Genomic DNA, 22,748 nt, shown 5'->3' on the forward strand with positions numbered 1-22,748 from the left:
AATAAAATAATGCTAGTAGTTTATGCACTACGTATTTATAAAAAAAATGCAAGGAATATAATGAATAAATTTGATAAATTTGAAGAGATGCAAATTTAATCAAATTCTGGAATATTAGGATTGTCATAAATATAGAGTGGGCATATGTCAGTTTACCAAGAAGTCAAATATGTATTTGATTTGTACAAATTATTTCTTGGTAAAGTGACATGCTATATGCATGTCAGTTTACCATTCAGTTTACTATGAATTAGTGATATTTTGTAGATTTGTACAAATTATTTCTTGGTAAACTGATATCACATTTGGATGATATCAGTTATATTTTTAATATGATATATGATATCGTATTAATATTAATATTATATTATATATGATATCGTTTATATTTTTAACGAAGTTTGAATGAGTTATTAATAATTTATTTGTTGACAAATTGAATCCCTTCTGGTAAACTGACATTAAATTTGTTTGTATTACATCAAATTAATTCAGTGAGAAAACAAAGGAGTCGAAGAATATGCTATAGATCAAAATGACTGATGACTGTGAAAGCTGTATATGAAAACAGATGTTGTGAGCAAAATGTGTTATTAACGGGGCTGTATTAGCTTCTCATGGGTGGCCCTAGGCAAAGTTCCTTTCCCCTAGATAAAGTACATAAAATTTTCTTGAAGGTCAAATATTAGAAAAGAAATAAATGTAAAAATATTTCAAAATTATATATAAGGGTGGGCATAATTAAGTTCATCTATACCAGCAGGTCTGTTGCTGGAATGGTTTGCCAGAGAACAGTGAAATTTGTAATATGTACAATACAGATAATGGGAAAGAGAAAATTCACCAAAAAAATCCAAAGAACACCATTAGTCAAAAATGTAGCATCAGTACCGCATAATTATTGCACTCTTACTCAGCATGTCATGTCATATCATTTTGTATATGATGACAATGAAGATGGCAGTATATGATAGTTTAATAACATTAAACTATATTTGATGCCTAGTTTGTCTTCTGGGCATTGAACACAGTTTTAATGAGTGGAGTATATTTATTGATGCCTCAAAATTAAGTTTAAAAGCAGTTTCGATATGGACATTTTTCACATTAGACAATGAAATGTATTCCATCAGTTCCTTGACTTTGTGCCATTGGCTTGAAAGAATAAGAGTATGCCTGCAGTCCTGCGTGCAATAAAATACCATGACTTTGCTTTGGATATCTGTGATAATCTTATGGTAATTGGATTAGTCACTAATCTGCACAGAGCTTTCACAAAATACAGTTGTTTTTTTTATGTTTATGGGACAGTCATGCAACAGAAAAACATTATTGTGCAGCACTGGAAAAAAGAGTTAAAAATTTTAAGGCTTTGGATAAAGAAGGAAGTAGATTCTGCTACCTAAGTGAAGTGTTTCCCAATTAACAGATTCAAAACTGAAATAACAATTTTCAATGGGCCTCAGAGAAACTCTTGAAACATAATGTATTTGAAACAGTGCTTGAGAATACTATTGATTTTTTGAAACCTGGCAATTATTTAAAGCAGTCGTGCATAGATTTCTTGAAAGAAAGAAAGAATGAAGATAATTATGAATCTGGTGTCAACTTTATTGCAGTTTATAAAGATATGGGCTGCTGAATGCCTTAAGTTTATTTTCTTGATCCAATTTTCAGTGTTTTTACTCAAGAATTTGGGAGATGTAAATGATGAGCAAGGAGGATGCTTTCATCAGGACATATCCACAATGGAAAAGGAGTGCCAAGTTCATTGAAATATTGCCAGGATGGGAAATTACTGCTGGTTTCTTAAGTGAAAAAGAAAATTGGATTATAAGAAAAACTAAGTGGCAAACTACTAAGCAACATTTCTAAAATAGAATACAGCCAGACCTCTATAAAACGAAATCAATCGTTCCCTTGAAAAAATTCGTTAAACAGAAATGTCAGTGCTTCACAAAGAAAATCACAGGGAGAATGTTACAAATGAACAACTTGAAACTGTAATGATAAAGTGATTTTTCATGTCGGAAAAATCACTTTATCCACTATCGGGTTAATGATTTTAAATAAGCAAATATTTTTTCAATAAATTAGAAATTCCTAAAAAATTTAAATTTTCTTCTGGTTCGTTAAAACAGTTTAAAGAGAGGCATGGTATAAAGAAGTTAGAAACACAGGGCCAAAAGCTCAGTGCAGATAACATGGACTCAACATTGTTCTGTGATAAATTGTAAAGATGATTGGAAAGAAGGGTTTTGTTCTACTACAAATTCCCAATTCAAATGAAATGGGACTTTATTATCAAGCAGTGCCCATTTATACATCAGTGTCCATATTAGGAAAAAATGCTCTGTGATAAATAAAATAGAATTACAGTTTTGTGCTGCTCCAGTGCTTTGAGGGAAGACAAGTTAAAATTAAACATAGTAGGAAAATCAACATTTTGTGGGTTTTTTTTTTTCTTATTATTATTATTACGGGACATATTATTATTATTACAGGAATGCATATACCTAATAACACTCCTAATAAAATATAATTTAGATTAACCACATTTTTCAGTTATCCAGTTTCTAGCTTTTCCCAGTTACCATAGATCATAGATAATCAGCAGTCTATTGTATATAAACTAATAAACAATTTCCTAAAGCTTCAATAAATTCAAGTAATGAAAATAAAATATTTAGTGGTGTACTCAGTTTAAAAGTGAGTAATCCACATACACACTCAGCTAATCAGAGTTTAAAAATTTAACAAACGCTGTTAAATTTTTGAATAAAGTATCTTTATTTAATAAAATATGCTTTTGGCATTTGACATATTTAGAAATGTTTATATTATTTGATGAAATTACTTGTGCTATTTGAAGAGTGATGTAACAGATGTTTTGTAAAAGAAGTTTTGCCTCCCCCCCCCACCAGTAGTGAAATGTCATGTGAATAAAGTAAAATTAGCAATATTTCTTTTCTTCTTCTTATAGAATGCTGTATATACCTTTGTTGATATTCAGTAATTAAACTGAAATGCATATCTATGGAAGACTTGTGCACAGTTATGATTTCTGTATGCCAAGACACTAAGCTCAGAAATTCATCAAGAAATCCAAGAAACAAAAAAAAATTTTTTTGCACAATCAGTTCAAACCACCAAACAAATCCCACACTGCCATCTACATGACAGTATTTACAGTGTTTCATACAAAAGGTGTTTGTCCATTTATCACACACTCGCAGCCTTCAGAAAAAAAACATCTGGCAGGGAAACTGACCTAGCAATGATGATGAAAGTAAATAGTACATTAAAAGCTATTTGAATGGGAGTGTCTGAATTTTTACAACAGTATGCTTCATTTTCATGTTATTTCATTGTGATTAAATAGCTTTCACAAAATCATCTGTTACCTTATTTTTTCAGCAGCTCTCATATATATATTTCATTCACCACATTAAATTTTATTTTACATTTGATTAGGTGGCAGTGGGAACAGCAGGAAATATGAAGATATTTTACTTATTCCTTTATAATCATTGTTTCATGTGCATTCCAATTCAGATATGGCAGGTGTTTATTCATACTCAGCACAGAGTAGATTTGACATGTATTGCAGGACAGAAAACTAAATCTTCACTTTTAATTAGGTAAGACTATATAGTTCACAAAAATTAAGAAAGAATTCAAATTTTATGAATAATGCTTAATGGTTAATAAATAAAAATGTACTAATTTGAATGAACTTGTACTTTTTTTTTTTTTTCTCCAGCTTCTGTCTTGAGGATGATTTTCATGTTAATTTTAGTGGCACCGAAAAGTGCTATTCAGAATTAAGTTTACTTTTCAAATATTCAAAAGTAAACTTTTGATTTCTTATTGTTTTTTTTTTTTGGTTACATGGATTGGTTACATAATTAATATCCACCATGCACACATTTAGCATCAATAAGCGTGATGTCACATCACCAATGCCCGTAGCATTTACAAGCATTAGTAACAGGGCCAACCTGTATGTTTTGGTTTCTAGACCTTGTATGTGATGGAGTACAAGGAACTATGAACTTACTGCTTGTTTCAGAGTTTACTATGCAGTGTTGTCAAATGTCACAATTTAAACTTAACTGTATTGGCATTCTGTAAAGCAGGGGTTCTCAACGGGGGAAATATTGCCCCCAAGGGGGCAAAAATTGGTTTTTGGGAGTGAAAAAATCATGAGTATTACTATGGCCCTCTAAAGTTCAATCCTAACAGATGACATCTTATTCCTTAATATTTAATTTCTATCACTAGGTTTTCTTTTCCCCTGAGACAACTGATTTTTAATGTATAGGTATGTTATATTAGGAGTGAGTGAGAAATTTTAATAAAAGGAAGATAGTGGGTGTGATTTAATTCACCCACCTTTGCTGCTTTTCATAGGCATTAAATGTCTAAGTGCTTTCAGAAGTAATGTCTCCGCAATCCTTGGCATTTGTACCCACCTTTCCAACAGCTGCTACGATGGTGTGGTGGGCATGGTTTATTTATTTATTCTTTTGTTTCATTGGTCAATATAGGAAGCATGGATGGGATGAGTAAATGTTTCAGTCTATTTTTTCTACTTTTTAAGCAACAATTAGTATTAATTTATTTGTTTCCTTGTGGAAGTTGTTTATCTTTGATTCACAGTACTTTTGTGAGTGACATGGGCTATGAGAGTTAAATAAAAATAGTTTATATTTTATTATTTAATTCTTTGTAGTTATTTAGTCCATCATCAATCATGTCAAGTACTGAAAAGAAAAGGTGTAAAAAATGTCGACAGTATCTTGGATGAATATCTGGCTTGTGGTTTTATTGAAAGCCCATTTGACTCAAGGCAGCCCATGTGTCTTATGTTTAATAGTTCTTTTTAAAATTAGGCTATGAAACCATCAAGACTTTTAGATCACTTAAAAGGGAAACATCTTGATAAAGTTAGTAAACATATCGAATATTTTAAAAATTTAAAACAGAATTTTTAGCAATGTAACACTGTTATTTCCTTATTTAAGAAAAATGCACAAACAAATGACAATGTTTGACAGTTAACAGGAATGGAATGATCGCACCTTATAAAATTGCAGAAATCATTGCAAAAACTGGTAGTGCTCATATGGTTGCTGAGACTGTTATACTACCTGCATTAGAGACTGTAATTTTAACAGTGATGCATCAAAATCCTTCCAGTATTTTAAAAATATTGACATTGAGCAACGATTCAATTCGAATACAAATCGATGAGATGTCAGTTAATGTTGAAGAGCAGCTAATTGACAAACTAAAAACGAGAAAATTTTCTATTCATATTGATGAATCCACAGTTACTGACAATAACACCCTTCTAATTGGTAAGCTGTTATTTCGATGATGATTGTAAATTGCAAGAAGAGATGTTGTTTGCAAAATGTATAGAAACTGACTGTGTTGGCACATCCATTTTTGCTGCTGTAAAAACATGGTTTGATGAAAAGCAAGTACTATTGGAAAATTTGGTATCCTGTGACACCGATGGTGCTACCTCCATGGCTTGAAGACATAAAGGTTTTATAGTCCACCTAAAGAAAATGTCCCCAAGTTCTTGCAATACACTGCACTGTGCACCGACATTATCCGATTGCAAAAAATATTAGTCCAGTTCTTTATCAGTCTCTCAGTATAGTTATTAAAAATCAATAAAATAAAGTCACATAGCAAATATGATCACCTTTTTCAGAAAATTTTGTCTTGATAATGAAAAACAGCATGTGAGGCTCCTTTTACATACAGAAGCCAGATGGATTTATAAAGGAAACTGTCCAAAGAGATTTGTAAAACCTTTTTTGATACAATAATTAGTTTTTTAGAAAGCAAAGGAGACAGATTTCATATTGATGGATCTACAGTTACTGACAATAACACCCTTCTAAATGGCAAGCCGTTATTTCGATGATGATTGTAAATTGCAAGAAGAGATATTTGCAAAATGAAACTGTCTAACAAGATTTGTAAAAACTTTTTTGATACAATAATTAGTTTTTCAGAAAGCAAAGGAGACACAGATTTAGCAAAGGAGATCAGCAAACACAAAAACAATATATGCTATATGGCTTGGATTTTTCAAAAACTTAATGAAGTATTACTTCAAATTCAAGGGAAATTAATTATGGTGATAGACTGCAAATGCGTGTTAAAAGCCTTCATTGAAATACTGGAAATATTTGAAAACAATTTCATGGTATGCAAGAGTTAGCTGAAATCAATGAAATCTCACCGAGAATGGTCTTAAGGATTATTCAGTTCATTTGTGTTCTTTAAAAGTGAAATGAAATTAAAAATAGATTTTCAGATTTATTTTCTTTTGAAGTAATGCCATGGATATTAGATCCAATTGGATGTGATGCTGGGTCTGCAAGAGAAGAAATTCACGAAGAACTTATTGAATTAAAATGTAATGAAGAATGCAAACATAAATTCGAAAAAGGTTGAATGGCTGAGTTGTGAGGATCAAAAACAACTGAACTTTTTTATACAACAATGTGGTCTGAAATGGCCAAAGTACTTCTTTGTTTTCCAATGTCTTATATGGTTGAAAGTGGTTTTAGTTCAGTAAATAAAATATTAACTTACAAATCAACAGGGATTACCTTTATTTTAGATATAGGAAGCTTCTTTTCCAACTCTCCTAGTCCAACTCCCTAATAATTCTTGAGGATGGCGATATCGATTTTGTAAACCAGGTGGGACATCTTCCCCCCCCCTGTCAGAACCGTAGTGTTCAGACCGTGTGGTCTCAACAATGAGTGCTCAAGACTGCTGTCTTCAAACACCATACTTCTGGCAGCAAGGAAACAATTACTTGGATTGGCATAAAATTAGATTTTTGAGGTCTAAACTGTTTAATAAATATGGACCGATTATTTCTTTTGGTCCTATAGCTGGACTTTAGAGTTAAATTTAGAGGTCTAATAAAATTGGATATGGGGGGGGGGGATTATTCTCTACATTCCTTAAGTCGGACTAGAACTTTTCGGGCGTCATGTTCACAGGAATAGAGCAACTCACAGAACTGTGAGTTGCTCTATTCCTGTGAACATAAAATATTAACATAAGTTATTATATTGACATAAGTTCAAGAGGATGTTTGTTTGTTATTTGGTTTTTAGGAGCATTAGCAACTAAGGCCATATTGCTCAGGGGATATGTGGTGGTCATTCCCTGACCTTTCCGCATCCTCCGTATTTGGTGGTCACAGGCTCTAACCCCGATCTAATCAAGGAGCATATGCTACGCACTGCTGCTCCTGCCCACCTGACTACGGAGGCGCCAGTTCTCCAAACAAACTTACTAATGTCATACCGAACATTGAACTTTTAGCAAAGAAGCATCAGGCTCAGAGATCCCATTGAATAAAAATGAGTAACTATAGAGTATTTTTTTGTTTAAAATTTCATGGGGGTGATTAGGGGAAAAAAATTGTCTAAAAAAGCCCTTTAGGGGGCGATAATTAAAAACGGTTGAGAAACACTGCTGTAAAGAAAGAGCGGTAAAATATTGAATTAAATATTAGACTAGTTTTTAAATGCAGATTTTACTGTAATATGCCATTATACTAAATATAAAAGATGACTTTAAAAAAAGTGGGGGGGGATTGCTTGACGCGGCACATGTATGATTAAGCATGAATTTTCACAGAAGTAGGGGTTGACTTATGTGCCAGAATTTACAATAAGTTTTTCTCACTCTTCAGAAGGCATTTTAGATGTTTGGAAGATTCAGTTGTCAGTGGCTATTGACAGGAGGCATTAGTACAAAATTTTAGTCCTGAGTTTTCGGTGTTATGGCTGGTCTCGAGAACGAGAGTAGCCTTGTTCAGGCAAAGTTTTTTACTGCTCCTGGAATAGAGAAGTTTTTTTCTGTTTTATTAGCTTAAATTGGCATATTAACTTATTTGCTAGAGTAGCTTTATATTCCTAGTTACGATACTTAGTTTAAAGTTTAACTTAGATAGAGATTTTGTAGGTATTACTTAGTATCGGTAAGGGTATCAAATCCACGTGTTATAAGTTGCAGTGAACGAGAAGTTTTTTAGCCATATTTTGCCGCTTTACTGACCAATTGTTATATCAAATTGTTTTCTATAAGTAGCTTATAGATCTAGTCAGGATCCTTAGTTTATTCTGAATTGAGACAGCGAGATTTGGAAGTTAATTAATACTTAAGTGTCGGTAGATTTTCCGTTCATAACTCGCCGCCATTGTTATACAATACGTTATATCCGAACTAGATAGCGTAAGCTTAATATAGTATAGTATAATATTGTCAATCAATCAGTAAAATCTATTAATCTTGTTAAACTTCACTGTCAATTAAATTGTACTTTTTAACTAAATACACGTAACGGCTTAGATTACAAACGTAATATAATTAATTAATGCATAACTTGATACAGAAGTTATATAAACAGAACTCGTAGATAATACTCGATGCTGAAAAATATATATAGATATATGGCGTTATAACCGTGTTGGGATACAAGTTTAGGGTTATAATTTTGTACTGAAATTGAAATTTTATTGAAATTAAATCGAAATCATGACTCAGACCAGAGCAGCAAAGCAAAAGGCTCAAGCTAATGGGAGAACTGAGGAGGGCAGTTGCCCTCTGAATCACAGCCTTTTAAAATGCACTGCTTGCATGATGTTTGTGGAGCAATCGGGTATGGGACATGATATTCCCATGGGGGAAGTGTGTGCGCGTGCAATGTAAGGAATGTAAGGAAATCGGGTGACAACTCAGCATTGTTATGGGCCTATGTGAGAGCTTGAAGGACGGGGTGGATGCCCTCAAAGGATCTAAATTGAGGGGCATCAAGCGCTCAGCTGCTCACATCAACGCCAGAGCTTGCACTTGGTCATCACGCAACACAGCGGCAACCCCCAAGGCAGAATGCACTGGTCCCACAGGAACTAGTAGTTGTTGGTGACTCTACTGTTAGGGAAACAGGTAATATGCTTTGTAAAAAGGATAAGTGGAACAGGACCAGGGTATGTCTGCCAGGGGCAAAGATTGATGATGTTGTAGAGGTGATATCATCTTTTAGCATTAGCATTAGCATTAGCAGAGGCATTTGATGCAAGAAAGCAAGCTTATGCAGCATCAGCCAAAAAAAACCCACTTCCACTTCACCCTTCTGTTCGTTCAAAATACCTGTCCAGCTGAGCCTTAAACTTATTTAGGCTATCAACCTCCACCACAAGGGATGGAAGTCTGTTCCACCAACCAACCACCCGCTGGCTAAAGGCAAATTTCCGCACGTCTATCCTACATCTGTCTTTCCTCAATTTGAATTTATGCCCTCTCAGGTGATTTTTCTGAGCTAGAGGAAGAATCCCATCAGCATTGAGCATGCTTAAACCATTCAAGGCTTTATACACCTCTATCAGATCACCTCGCTGGTGCCTAGTCTCCAGACACTGTAATTTGCAAAACTTAAGCCTTTCTTCGTAAGAGCACCCCTTTGTTCCATTCACTAATCTTGTTGCCCTTCTCTGTACTCGTTCCAGCAGCTCTACATCCTTCTTGAAATGAGGCCTCCAGACCTGTATACAGTACTCTAGGTGTGGCCTGACCATTGCCTTATACAATGGAATAATCACCTCCTTATCCCTGCTGGAAATATTCCTGTATATCATTGATAATACTCCATGAGCTACTCTTGCAGAACGTCTGCACTGCTCAGAGAACTTCATATCTGCCTGCACAACCACCCCCAAGTCCCTTTCATTCTCTACCACTGTCAGTGTAGTACCACAGAGTTGATACGTTGCTCTGGGGTTGCTGTTTCCCATGTGTAGTACTTTACATTTGTCAATATTAAACTTCATTTGCCACCTCTCAGCCCATCTGCTCAACCTTTCCAGATCCTGTTGCAGCAGCATAGTGTCAGTGGTGTCCTTGACAACCCTGCCAACCTTTGTATCGTCTGCAAACTTGGACATTAAGCCCGATATACCATCATCAATATCATTTATAAATACAGAAAACAATAATTGACCCAACACTGAGCCCTGAGGGACTCCACTAATAACATCAGTCCACGATAAGCAGTGTCCATTGATTACCACTCTCTGTCTTCTCCCCCTCAACCACCCCTTTATCCATAGCAGCAATTTGCCTCCAATGTCACACTGCTCCAATTTGTGTAGCAGTCTTCCATGTGCAACAGTATCAAAAGCCTTTCTAAGAGCCAAGTATATAATATCAAAGTTATTCCCTGCATCCAGTTCTTTTGTGACTGCATCACAGTATCCAATCAAGTTGGTCAGGCAAGACTTCCCCTTAACAAAACCATGATGTGTCTGAGCTATAACTGAAGTCTTGTCTAAATGATCCTGCAGTGCTTCTTTAACCAGTGCCTCCATTAATTTTCCTGGAACAGAAGTTAAGCTCACAGGTCTATAATTACTTGTGTCAGCCTTTGATCCTCCTTTGTGAATTGGGGTCACATTTGCACATTTCCAGTCTATGGGTACCTCCCCTGAGTCCAAGGAAGCTCTCATAATTATGGCTAAGGGTTTGCTTACTTCCTTTGATGTCTCCTTTAATATAACTGGATTAATTTAAGAGCACAAAAGGTGATATAGTTGTACACGTTGGCACTAATGATATTAAGAGTAGGACACAGGCAGAATTACTTAACAAGTACAGGTCACTGTTAAAAAAAAAAAAGCCGTGAATTAGGGTTGAATTTGAAAGTGTCTGCAATTCTGCCCAGACACGATACGAGGGAGTATATGATGAGAGCCTTGTCGATCAATTCGGCCCTGGAAAGATTGTGCAAGGCTCAAAGGATGGAATTTTTTTCAGCCTGGTGTGTACTTGTTAACAGGAGAGACTGCTTCTACAGGGATCGGATACACTTAAATAAAAAGGGTGCAAGAATATTTGCTGATGCTATCGAGGCAGTGTTAGGTGGGTCGGAAAACTGCTAACTTGAGGGGGGATACAACTACTAATAGATTAACAGTAGCCACTGACAGAGGTGAAAGTGATTCTTGCACTGCTTCTGTTGAAATGAGCAGCAGCCTGGAAAACAAGATGCAGAATATTTCAGAGACTGCTGGGAGTCATTTCAGTACAAGTAAACACATGGGTTGTGATATGGTAGCTAAGAATAGGAACAGGTGCATATATACTTGCGTATACACCAATGCTAGGAGTTTGGTAAATAAATTTGATGAATTTGAGGTATTGCTCAAAACATCAAATGCAGATATTGTTGAGATATTAGCGACATGGTGTCACACATATATAAGGAATGCAGAACTGGAATTTGGGGAGTACAGTGTGTACAGAAAGGATAGACAGGATAGGAAGGGAGGAGGGGTTATGCTATTAGTTAATAAACACATAAAATCCAAGGAAGTGAAGCCAGTTGACATCGCTGGACAGTGCAGTGTCGCGTCCGTTTGGTGTGACATAAGTATTGGGAGATCAAAATTGAGAGTAGGAGTGTGCTATAGGCCTAACGACTCTGATGAGTATAATAAGAAACTATACAGGGAAATAGTGGGCCAGTAAATCAGAGAGTCTTATAATGGGGGATTTTAATTTCCCAGATATTGACTGGAATTTGTGGGTTGGTCACTCACACACTAGCAAGGCTTTTGTGGATTTATTGGATGACTATTTTCTGCATCAGCATGTTCGGGAGGCAACTAGAGGGAGTAATACTCTTGATCTGATTATCAGTAGTGATTCTTCATGCATTAAGAATTTGCAGGTAAAGGAACCACCAGGTGGCAGTGATCACAGTGTGCTGCAGTGGGATTTACTCAAAGAGGTAACGACCATCAGGGGTAAAGGGAAGGGTTATTGCTTTCATAAAGGCAACTACGATGGTCTGAGACAGTATTTAAATTCTATAAAGTGGGACCAACTGATGATGTTACCAACAGCAAATTCAAAATGGGAAGCATTCAAAGAACTTATCTTGGAAGCTACTAGGCTTTACATACCAACTAAGAAATATTGTTCAAGATTTAGGCCTAAATGGATGGGAGATGAACTAATTAGACATATGGCAGAGAAGAAAAATGCATGGGATACATATAAATTAATGGGTGACATGGAAGTCTGTAATAGATATAAGCTGGTCTGTAACCAAGTCACAAAGGAGATTAGGCAGGCAACGGCAGATTATGAGAAATCGTTGGCAAAGAATGCAAAGAAAAACAGAAAAGAGTTCTTTACCTATGTAAACTCTAGAAGAAAAGGGATGAATCACATTGGTCCACTGGATATTGTTGGTTCAACAGTTGAGGATCCTGCTCAGGTGGCTAACAAACTAAACGAGTATTTTGCATCTACATTCACACATGAGGAGTTATTCAGGAAGGGGAATGCCAGAGGTGAAGTAAACTCTGGCAGTCAGCTAGATGATTTTGTAATAACTGACAGGAAAGTGGAGAAGAAATTGTTGAGGATAAACATAAAAAAGGCACCTGAGGTGGATGGGATCTATCCAGTTATATTAAAGGAGGCAGCAAAGGAAGTAAGCAATCCATTAGCCATAATTATGAGAGCTTCCTTGGACTCAGGGGAGGTACCCACAGACTGGAGATGTGCAAATGTAACCCTAATTCACAAAGGAGGATCAAATGCTGACACAAGTAATTATAGACCTGTGAGTTTAACTTCTGTTCCAGGAAAATTAATGGTGGCACTGATTAAAGAAACACTGCAGGATCATCTAGAAAAGACTTCAGTTATAGCTCGGACACATCATGGTTTTGTTAAGGGAAATCTTGCCTGACCAATTTGATTGGATACTATGGTGCAGTCACAAAAGAATTGGATGCAGAGAATAACTTTGATATTATATATTTGGATCTTAGAAAGGCTTTTGATACTGTTGCACATGGAGGACTGCTGCACAAATTGGAGCAGTGTGGCATTGGAGGCAAATTGCTGCTATGGATAATGGGATGGTTGAGGGAGAGAAGGTAGAGTGGTAATCAATGGACACTGCTCATCTTGGACTAATGTTATTAGTGGAGTCCGTCAGGGTTCAGTGTTGGGTCCATTATTGTTTTCTGTATTTATAAATGATATTGATGATGGTATATCAAGCTTAATGCCCAAGCAGATGATACAAAGGTTGGCAGGGTTGTTAAGGACACTACTGACGCTATGCTGCTGCAACAGGATCTTGAAAGGTTGATGAGATGGGCTGAGAGATGGCAAATGAAGTTTAACATTGACAAATGTAAAGTACTACATATGCAAAACAGCAACCCCAGAGCAACGTATCAACTCTGTTGTACTACACTGACAGTGGTAGAGAATGAAAAGGACCTGGGGGTAATTGTGCAGGCAGATGTGAAGTTCTCTGAGCAGTGCAGACGGGCTGCAGGAGTAGCTCATGGTGTCTTGTCAATGATATACAAGAATTTTTCTAGCAGTGATAAGGGGGTGATTATTCCCTTGTATAAGGCAATGGTCAGGCCACACCTTCAGTACTGTATACAGGTCTGGAGGCCTCATTTCCAGAAGGATGTAGAGTTGCTGGATGTAGAGTTGCTGGAGCGAGGTGATCTGATAGACGTGTGTAGAGCCTTGAATGGTTTGAGCATGCTCAATGCCGATGGCACTCTTCCTCTTGCTCAGAATAATCACCTGAGAGGGCATAAATTCAGATTGAGGAAAGATTGATGTAGGATAGATGTGTGGAAATTTGCATTTAGTCAGCGGGTAGTTGGTTGGTTGAACAGACTTCCATCCCTTGTTGTGGAAGTTAATAACCCAAATAAATTTAAAGCTCAGCTGGACAGGTATTTTGAACGAACGGAGGGGTGAAATGGAAGTGGTTTTTTGGCTGATGCTGCATAAGCTTGCTTTCTTGCATCATAAGCCTCTACTAATGCTAATGTAACAACATCATTAACTATTAGAGATAGAGATGACCGAAGATATTTTCTTTTTCAAATGCCAAAGGTTAGCTGTTAAAGGTTAGCCATGAATTATAGTACAGAGGTGAAATCGGGCATATCTCTCTCTCTCCACAATAGGAATGATAATCACAAGGCAAATTCTGTACAGAAGTCTTCAGAGGGGGGCACCTCCACAGCACGTGGTTTGTGTTTGTGTTATTTGTTGTCTACCACTTCCAACTAGTGGTAGACAACAAATTGTTTTCGTGCTAAAAAGAAACAAAATAAAGCACATGGAATGATATAATCTTGGACTATCTTGATCCATTCAAAACATTTTCTTAATCTTGGGACATTTTCAGTATGATTCCAGAATGCATTATCTTTAGTTCGCACACAAGAAGGCATACCTCGAGGATTGGCTTAGTGTAGCTCATTTTGCATTGTGTCAATAACATAACTTAAGGCACTTCAAACACGTAATCTTCCATTATGCAGATTACCTTGCAATTTCCTGTCAACCATTGATTATGTATACCATTGAAAGTCAGCTGCAGTTGACAGTAACTAAAATCAAAACTTCGACAAAAAGAAATAGCTGTCATCAATTATCTGAAGGGAAAAACTATAGCATTGCATTTCTGTAAATTTGCATCCTTATCATCTAGAACTTATGCTAGTACTGAAAGGCATGGTGTTACCCATGAGAAATTCCATACGACATTTTTTAGTTTTAAACATCCTTCATACAGTATCCTTGAACATCTTGGAGTGTTGACAGACAATCATTGCTCAAATTACTCATATGTAATCCTGACCACATTAAAGCCTACTGTGCTTTAATCCAATCACAATCCTAAACAATATAGCTATAGTATATGCTTCAGCTAGAAACAGCATCTTAAAAAAATGGCGTCTCCGTAGCCAGGTGGGAAGGAGCAGCAGTGCGTACCACACGCTTCTTGATTAGACCGGGGTTCGAGCCCGTCACCACCAAATATGGAGGATGCGGAAAGGTCAAGGAATGACCACCGCATATTCCGGAGCAATATGGCCTTAGTTGCTAATGCTCCTAAAAACCAAACAACAACAACAGCATCTTAAAATATCTGATACTGTCCAGCACGACCCTTCAATCAGTAATACCTACAGTTCATATCCTGTACATTGATGCACATCATCTTCATGTCCCTATTTTGTCAATATACTGCCAAAATATGAACTTTGCCATCCCATTCTTTTGAATATATTTCAGCCATTCTCTTTGGATAGCATTATGTGTTGCTAAGCCCAGTAAATCTAAGCCCATATTTGAAAAATACGTACTGGGGAACCACATCATTGGAGATGAAACCAACCTAAGTGAGCTGTTCACTTATCTAAAAGCAATCAATTTGATTAACTGCTGCTAAATACTTTAATTTTTTATTATTATATATATATATATATTTTTTTTTTTTGGACCATACTGATTATCATTTCAAAGTTGGAAGTGTAATTTGGTTGTGGTTGCCCTTGTGCCATTAAACCTCCGCTTCAATAACAACTTGTCAAAAGTGCAACTCCTTGCTAATGATAGTATGCACTGAACCAACACTGATCTTGTATGCTATGGCAGTTTCTCCAGTAGTAATAAGATGGATTTCTTCATATGACTTCTGCTTCACAACACAGTGTGCTTGCTCTGATCAACAGTACTGCGTTCAAATATTTTATTACAGATTGCCTCTCTGCTTTGGTGGATGACTGCAAGGATCTTCACTGGTTCAACCTACCTGCTAGATCTTTTATGCCATATTGATCTTCATGATTCAGCAGTGGCTACTAGACAGAAGACTACATTCCACGTCAGTAGCTCTAGATTAAAGATATCCAGGGACTCCTTTAATAGGACATTGGCACTCATGAAGAAGTTTGATCTGGATATGGCTGTGGACAGGAAAGAGTTTCACAGAACTATTTGGAGTAAGTTGACTGGCTGATGGATGAGTTCTGGGTTAAAGATGTCCTCGTGTGTGTGTGTGTGTGTGTGTGTGTGTGTGTGTGTGTCATGAATCCCTTTTTTATTTCCTTGAATTGGACTTTTCCCATTTGAATGAACTTTCATTGTACAAAGTGTGTTCTTCGTCTGTTTACTTTTGTTTTGTACAATCTTTGTTCTGTTATCTTTTTTTCTGCTCTGTTATACACTTTAACTGGGCACATGCCTGTTGTGTGTATTATATGTTAAAATAAATAAATACTGCCATCATGAAAATTGACCATTTCTACCTAAGGCCAGTAGGTGGTGGACACCCGGTGTTGCCAACTAATGTCTTGTATGAAATATAGGCTGTCTGCAATACTGAAGGTCTGATGGAAGTTTTATATCGTGATATTCATGTATGTATATGTTTCATATACTAAAAACTTGAAAAAAGAAAATTTCTGCATCCTGTTATTTTTGTGGGGGGGGGGAGACCAGAGATAAATTAATGGAATTACTTAATTTTCTCTTCAGAAATAAGTTTATGTAGCTTACAAATTATGCCCATTTTAAAAATTTAACAATTTATTTTTCATTTTATATTCTCAATTTAAAAAATAAGGTGTTGAACAAGTATGCATAGTCTTAAGGCTAAATTTAGTCTTAGGCTATTATTCTGTTTATTGAAAAGTGTATTTCCTTTATTTTTACAGAGGAAGCCATTCCACGCATCATGTGCAAATTTTTTCTTCTTCTCCTAATGAATTGCATATTAGTCCTTCAGACCCTTTTGTTCTGACTGCAAATTCTTTCCAAGAAATGACAATTGTTGCAAAACCACTGCTTCCTGGTACAAGGTAATTAATAATTGACTATGTATACATATTTAATTATCATACAGTACTTGGTTATGCATTTTTTTCTCAAAAATTCCAAGCACTAAAAAAATGTAACATTATCCATGCCACAACTTACAACAGTAAAACACAAATATCTTAAACCAAATGGTCAGCTTTATTGAAGTTTTATTGTTTGAGATATGCTTGGAATTAAAATATTTCCAAATATAAAGTTTGACAGTTAAGCTCCAAGACTGAGTCTGTTGCACACGTGTCAAAGCTCAGAGTCATGATGCAGTGTGCCATGGCAGGTGACTTATATGACTGCATTTGTGTGCAGTTGTATGTGAGAGTTGTATTGTTCGGGGCATTGTCAGTAAGAGGTAGGTAAATGATTATATAATTACTAATAGAAGTATAAAAACAGGAAAGGAATGTAATGGATATAAAAGTAATGCCATAAGTAGATATTAGTAGTAATCATAAATTAATAGTAGGAACATTTTAGATTTTTTTTTTTTGAGAAAAAGCAAATAATAATTAATCATAAAGAAACAAAATTCAAGATGGAATTATTACACAATAAAAGTATTAGGAATAATCTAAAGATATCAAATAAAAAATGGATATACAAATATACCAAGAATATAAAGAGATTCGAAATACAAAATTTATGAAGGATAAAAATAAAACAAGAAATTAGGATAAGTATTTGAAAGAATTAATCTTCTTTTCCTCAGATTAATAAAATTATTATAAAAATCTTTATCCTTTATGGGATTTTTTCTGCCTCACGGCATGTACTGTTACCAAGTGGTTGGTTTTGTCCAGGTACTATTATTATTGTTACATTTGGTCGAGAAACCCTCTTACAATCCTACAGGTATTCAGGATTTCAGCTTTCTGTAGTTCCATGTAAGTATTCTCTGGGAGGCCTATTGTTGCTAGGTTTTTATGGAGGCTCTTTGGCACCGTACCAGTGGCTGACTCGATGCTTGGGATTAGCATTCCTCATTCCATATGTTACGTATCTTTGACTTCCTGTCTTAGGTCTGAGTACTTCCTTATCTTTTCCTCATATGTTTTCTGGAGGTTACTGGTGTTGGGCACTGCTGTGTCGATCAGGTAGATAGCCATTTCCTTCTTGTCAATGAGGGTTATATCTGGTCTGTTGTGCAGAATCATCTTGTCCATCGTTGAGGCATGGTCCCTGTATAATCTTTGAGTAGAGGTCTCTAGTATGGCCTGAGGCTCATACTTGTAATACGGTAAACTTGCTTTAATCAGCTGGTATTTTTGCAATAACTTCTGATTTATTATCCTTGTCACCTAGTCATGTCTGTGAGTGTACTCCATCTGGGTGATCACACTTCATGCTGTGGTGATGTGCTGGATTGTTTCTGGGGCCAGGTGGCATCGTCAACATGTGTCATCTGTTACTTTGGGGTCCTTGGGAATGTATTTCCTGTAGTTCCTGGTGTTGGTTACCTGGTCTTGGATGAGCATGAATCATTTGGCTTTGGGGAAGAGCCTTCCATTTGTAAGCCGAGCATTGGAAGCCAACGTATTGAGGTCATTGTATTGTCTACCATGGCGTGTCTTCTTCTTCACTTATCTTTGTTTCTTTTGTCTGTGTGAGTGTGGTCCCCTTGTTGAGGTTGAGTGTTCTGTTCCGTTTGTCTGTCTTTCTTATGGCTTGGTAAATTGGTGCTGTGCTTTCATAGAAGTAATCCCACAGGTTCTTAATCACTTTCTTCTCTTGTTCAATGGGGTTAGTCAATCCCATCCCTCCTCATTTACGGGCTATGGTCAGTCTCTTAATGGGTGAATTCGGGTGGTGTTGGCTGCTCTTGGTCATCATTATCCTGTTGATCTCATAATCTCCTCCAGCTCAGTGTTGGTCCAATCTGTGATCCCAAAAGAATTTGTTAGTACTGGGACTGCATAAGTGTTTATAGCTGTGACCATGTTCCCACCATTCAGCTTTGATTTTAGTAGGCTTTTCAGTCTCTGATGGTATTTCTCAGTGAGGCAGGCCTTGTGTTCTAATTGGTGGGCCTGCATAATTCCCATATATTTGTGTCTCTCTCCTTCTATCATGGATTCAATCCCTTCACCAGTCTTCAGCTGGTAGTTTTGTCTGACTGAATATTTTTGATGCAATCCATGGATCTTGCATTTGTTAGGCCAAATTGCATCCTGATGTCAGTGCTGAACTCTTCAGTGATCTGGATTGGAGTTGATTCTCGCTTGTGGCATAGAGTTTTATGTCATCCATGTACATCAGGTAAGAGAGGTACATCAGGTAAGAACCATGTACAGGTTCTTCCTCCTTTCTTTTAGGGTATATCCATACTTGCTGTTATTGAGCATGGTGGACAGTAGGTTAAGTGCTAGAGAGAACCATTATGGGCTCAGTCCATCTCCCTGAAAGATTCCTCTTCTGATGGGTATTGGTCTGGTCGTGACGTTCTCGACCTTGATGCTTCTAAGAAGTGTGTTGCTTCTAAGAAGTGTGTCAATGTCAGGTTGACTTTGTAGACCTTCAGTGTCTCTAGCAACCAGCTATGGGGTATGGAGTCGAAGGCCTTGTGGTAGTCAATGTAGGCAGTGTACAGATTGCGGTGCTTGTTGTAGGCTTTCTCCATAACTGCATCATCATTTGTTTACATCCCTTCTGCTGCTCATCCACAATGTTTTGCCTCTCTAAATGGTTTCATATTTTCTTAGTTATGCAGTTGGTCAGGATCATGTATGTGGTTGAGAAACAGGTGATTGATCTGTACTTTCCTGGGTTTGTGGTGGCTTTGTCCTTGGCCTTCAGGTCCTTGAGTCAGAGACTGAGATTGTGTCAGGGTGCATTATTATCTGGGTGAATTGCTCTGCTGTGTGTGTGTGTGTGTGTGTGTGTGTGTGTGTGTGTGTGTGTGTGTGTGTGTGTGTGTGTGTGTGTGTACGGCTGAACTTCTTGTACCAGTAGTTGTGAATGTTATCTATTCCTGAGGTTTGCCAGTTATGGGACTTCTTGATCAACTGCTGTACATCTTCCTCTCAAATCTCCCATTCTGTCACTTCTTGTACATTCTTGGTTTTCTTCCTTTCTAGATTACAGCCATTATGGCTAACTTCACTGCTCCACAGGTTTCCCCAGAACTTCTCGAGTACTTTCTGGTTGTGGGGTCCATTGTCTTCCTTCGCCTCTTGTCTGATTTTTCTGTTGAAGGCTCTCTGGTTTTCATCAAATGTTCCGTTGTTTGATTTTGGCGAAGTCTCTTGCTGAGTGCTAGGATTCTGCTTGAGAGCGTCAAGGATTATTATTATTATAAAGTGATGTTATAATCATGATGTCTAATGTACAAACATTGGTTTACCTTAAAAATTCAGCTATGTAGTAATGATACAATTTCACTAACAGCGTGACTTCTTTTCCTAAGCCTTATTTCATCTACTTGAAGACAGCTTTTTTAGTCCTATCTCGCCACTTATTTCTGCTTTGGTCAAGTCATCATCCACTCTACTTTCTTCCATAGTCTTCCTCACTTTAAGCCTGAACTATTTTTAAATAGAAATAAATTTAACATGTATAAATGCCACAGTTTAATTTCACTATTTCTATATCACATTTTTACTCTAATCTGTAAGCTATAACAAGGATGTTACATGGTTTATCATCTAAACCCTTTACAGTTCAATGTTGCAGCAGCTCTCACATCATAAAATTCTGCTTCCCATTCAATATCGCAGTATCTATTACAGGCAGTGTTGCCAATTATGAAATCTGTTTTCCTGCTGTGCTGCCTTAATTATAGTACTGTCATCTATATATACTCCTTTTCACATCCATTTATTTTCACATTGTTTATACACATAACAATGGGAAAAACTGAACTAATGTTTATAATCAGTTATTATCAGCATGCAGAAATTGATTTTTGTCATTTTAGAAGTCACAGGATATCATATTCTGTGTTTAGAAGTGAAGAAATTAGACTTTGTTAGAAATTTATGATTCAAAATTTGAATGAACTAAAAGTATTTTTTTTTTTTTTTGTGTGTGTGTTAACAAGGAACTAAATGATAAAACTAATATAAAGGACAAAAAGAATAGGCAGTATATGTTGTCCATTCTTCTTATTTGAAGAATAGACAGATGGATTCTGTTTTTCAAGAATATATTTAACAGGAAGAGATTTCTGCAGATATTTTGGATTTCCTTTTGTTCAAACAAAAAGAATTCAGAGTAGAGGAGCTAAAGTAAAAAATATTTTTAGTGATCTGAATGAAAAGTTTCTTGAATGTTTTGTTCTAGGAACAATTATTGCAATAAACAAAAGTAATTTTCGATTCAAATGTTATAACCTCCAAAGCCAGCAAAGAAGGCCTTGATGTATTTATTTTAGCTGACTAGGAACAGGTTCTGTGTCAGCTATTATACCACATTTTGGAAAGCCTATTACTGGCTTCTAAGCCCAGGCTTTATTTTCACCAGAAGAATTATGATTCATCTCATCCATAAACTGTTTCACAGTATTGAAGATACTGCAAAGCATTTTTTGAATGGTATGGTGGAAGAAGTTGTTTGTTCTTAAAAATCTTTCTTGGCTAAATGCCTAAGAGTATGAAGGAGTTTGTTTATGCATGGGTAATTAATGCACACACACACACACACACACACACACACATCATTTCTACTACCAAGATAGTTTTAATTATATCTCATATTGTGAGAATACATTCACAGCGAGTTGCTTTGGTATTGAACTACCTTGAATGAGTAATGCTTCACCTATGGAGAAGACTAATGGTATCCACTGAGAATAAGTAACAGTCTTTTCAATAGGTGAAGCGTACTTATTTGAGGTAGTACAATATCATGGCAACTCGTGAAGGTATTCACAATGTGAGATATAATTCGATAATTGTAGATTTCTTAAAATACCATTTATAATCGACTAAACATGATAGCATAGCTTAATTTATTATGGTAATCACCTTTTTTTATGATCTGCAATTGATTTTTGAATAGGGTGGATGATAATTTAAATTGGGAGTAAGTAAGTTGGGGTTTTTTTAAAAACAGAAGTTAAAATATGTGCAAGGAAGTAGAAGTGCGCGCCTTCATCCTTGGTTGTCAATATTAAAGTTGAAAATAAGTGGTTAACACTGGAGGCCAATAGCCATAACAAGTGGCTTTCGTTATCCACGTCTTCAGTTGGCAGTGTAAAAAAGGACAAAAAGAATAGACAGTATATGTTGTCTATTCTTCTTATTTGAAGAATAGACAGATGGATTCTGTTTTTCAAGAATATATTAAACAGGAAGAGATTTCTGCAGATATTTTGGATTTCCTTTTTTTCAAACAAAAGGAATTCAGAGTAGAGGAGCTAAAGTAAAAAATATTTTTAGTGATCTAAATGAAAAGTTTCTTGAATGTTTTGTTCTAGGAACAATTATTGCATTAAACAAAAGTAATTTTCGATTAGTAAACGCATGTATTTAAGAAAGCTAAGTTCCCATGATGCTCCTGTTTACGTGTCAAAATCTCAGGTGTATGAGATTCCAAGCCGGTGCAATGTTGTAAGGTAGTTTGGTATTTAATACTTGAGATTTTCACATGTAACCAGGAGCATCACAGGAACTTAGCTTTCTTAAATACAGTCAGTCCTCGTATAACACGTTTACATTACACGAATTCGATCATACACGATTTATAAATAGGGGAACGATATCTTATATAACATGAACCGAATTCGCTTATGCACGATTCGCCTTTGTGTTTACAAGAAATGGCAGTCGAACCATTTTTACAAGAAATGGCAGAATCACCCCAACCGAATGCAACACGATAGGAATGAAGAGAAGATTCTGGAAATGTATTTATGTTTTTCATATCAGTGAAGGGGAAACACATTTCACCATAATAACGTAAAAACCTACACAATTGCAGCAATCGGTATAATCGCAAATGCAATTAGATCGAGTTTACTACCAGTTTATGACAATTCCACTAGCAGAAAC

General features: G+C 36.2%; 1 protein-coding gene across 1 annotated transcript in view; it reads left to right on the forward strand.

Moving 5' to 3' along the window:
• The window catches only part of LOC150080982 (nephrocystin-4-like), a 470,434-nt gene that overhangs the window by 411,762 nt on the left and 35,924 nt on the right, over positions 1 to 22,748 (forward strand). Inside the window, exons 25-26 of the mRNA XM_090380874.1 lie at positions 3,475 to 3,641; positions 16,605 to 16,748. Coding sequence (XP_090237000.1) covers positions 3,475 to 3,641; positions 16,605 to 16,748 — 311 coding nt within the window. The remainder of the gene's footprint in view (positions 1 to 3,474; positions 3,642 to 16,604; positions 16,749 to 22,748) is intronic.

Source organism: Mastigoproctus giganteus, chromosome 9, assembly GCF_048544385.1.
Source record: "Mastigoproctus giganteus isolate SK-2022 chromosome 9, ASM4854438v1, whole genome shotgun sequence".
Taxonomy (NCBI): domain Eukaryota; kingdom Metazoa; phylum Arthropoda; class Arachnida; order Uropygi; family Thelyphonidae; genus Mastigoproctus; species Mastigoproctus giganteus.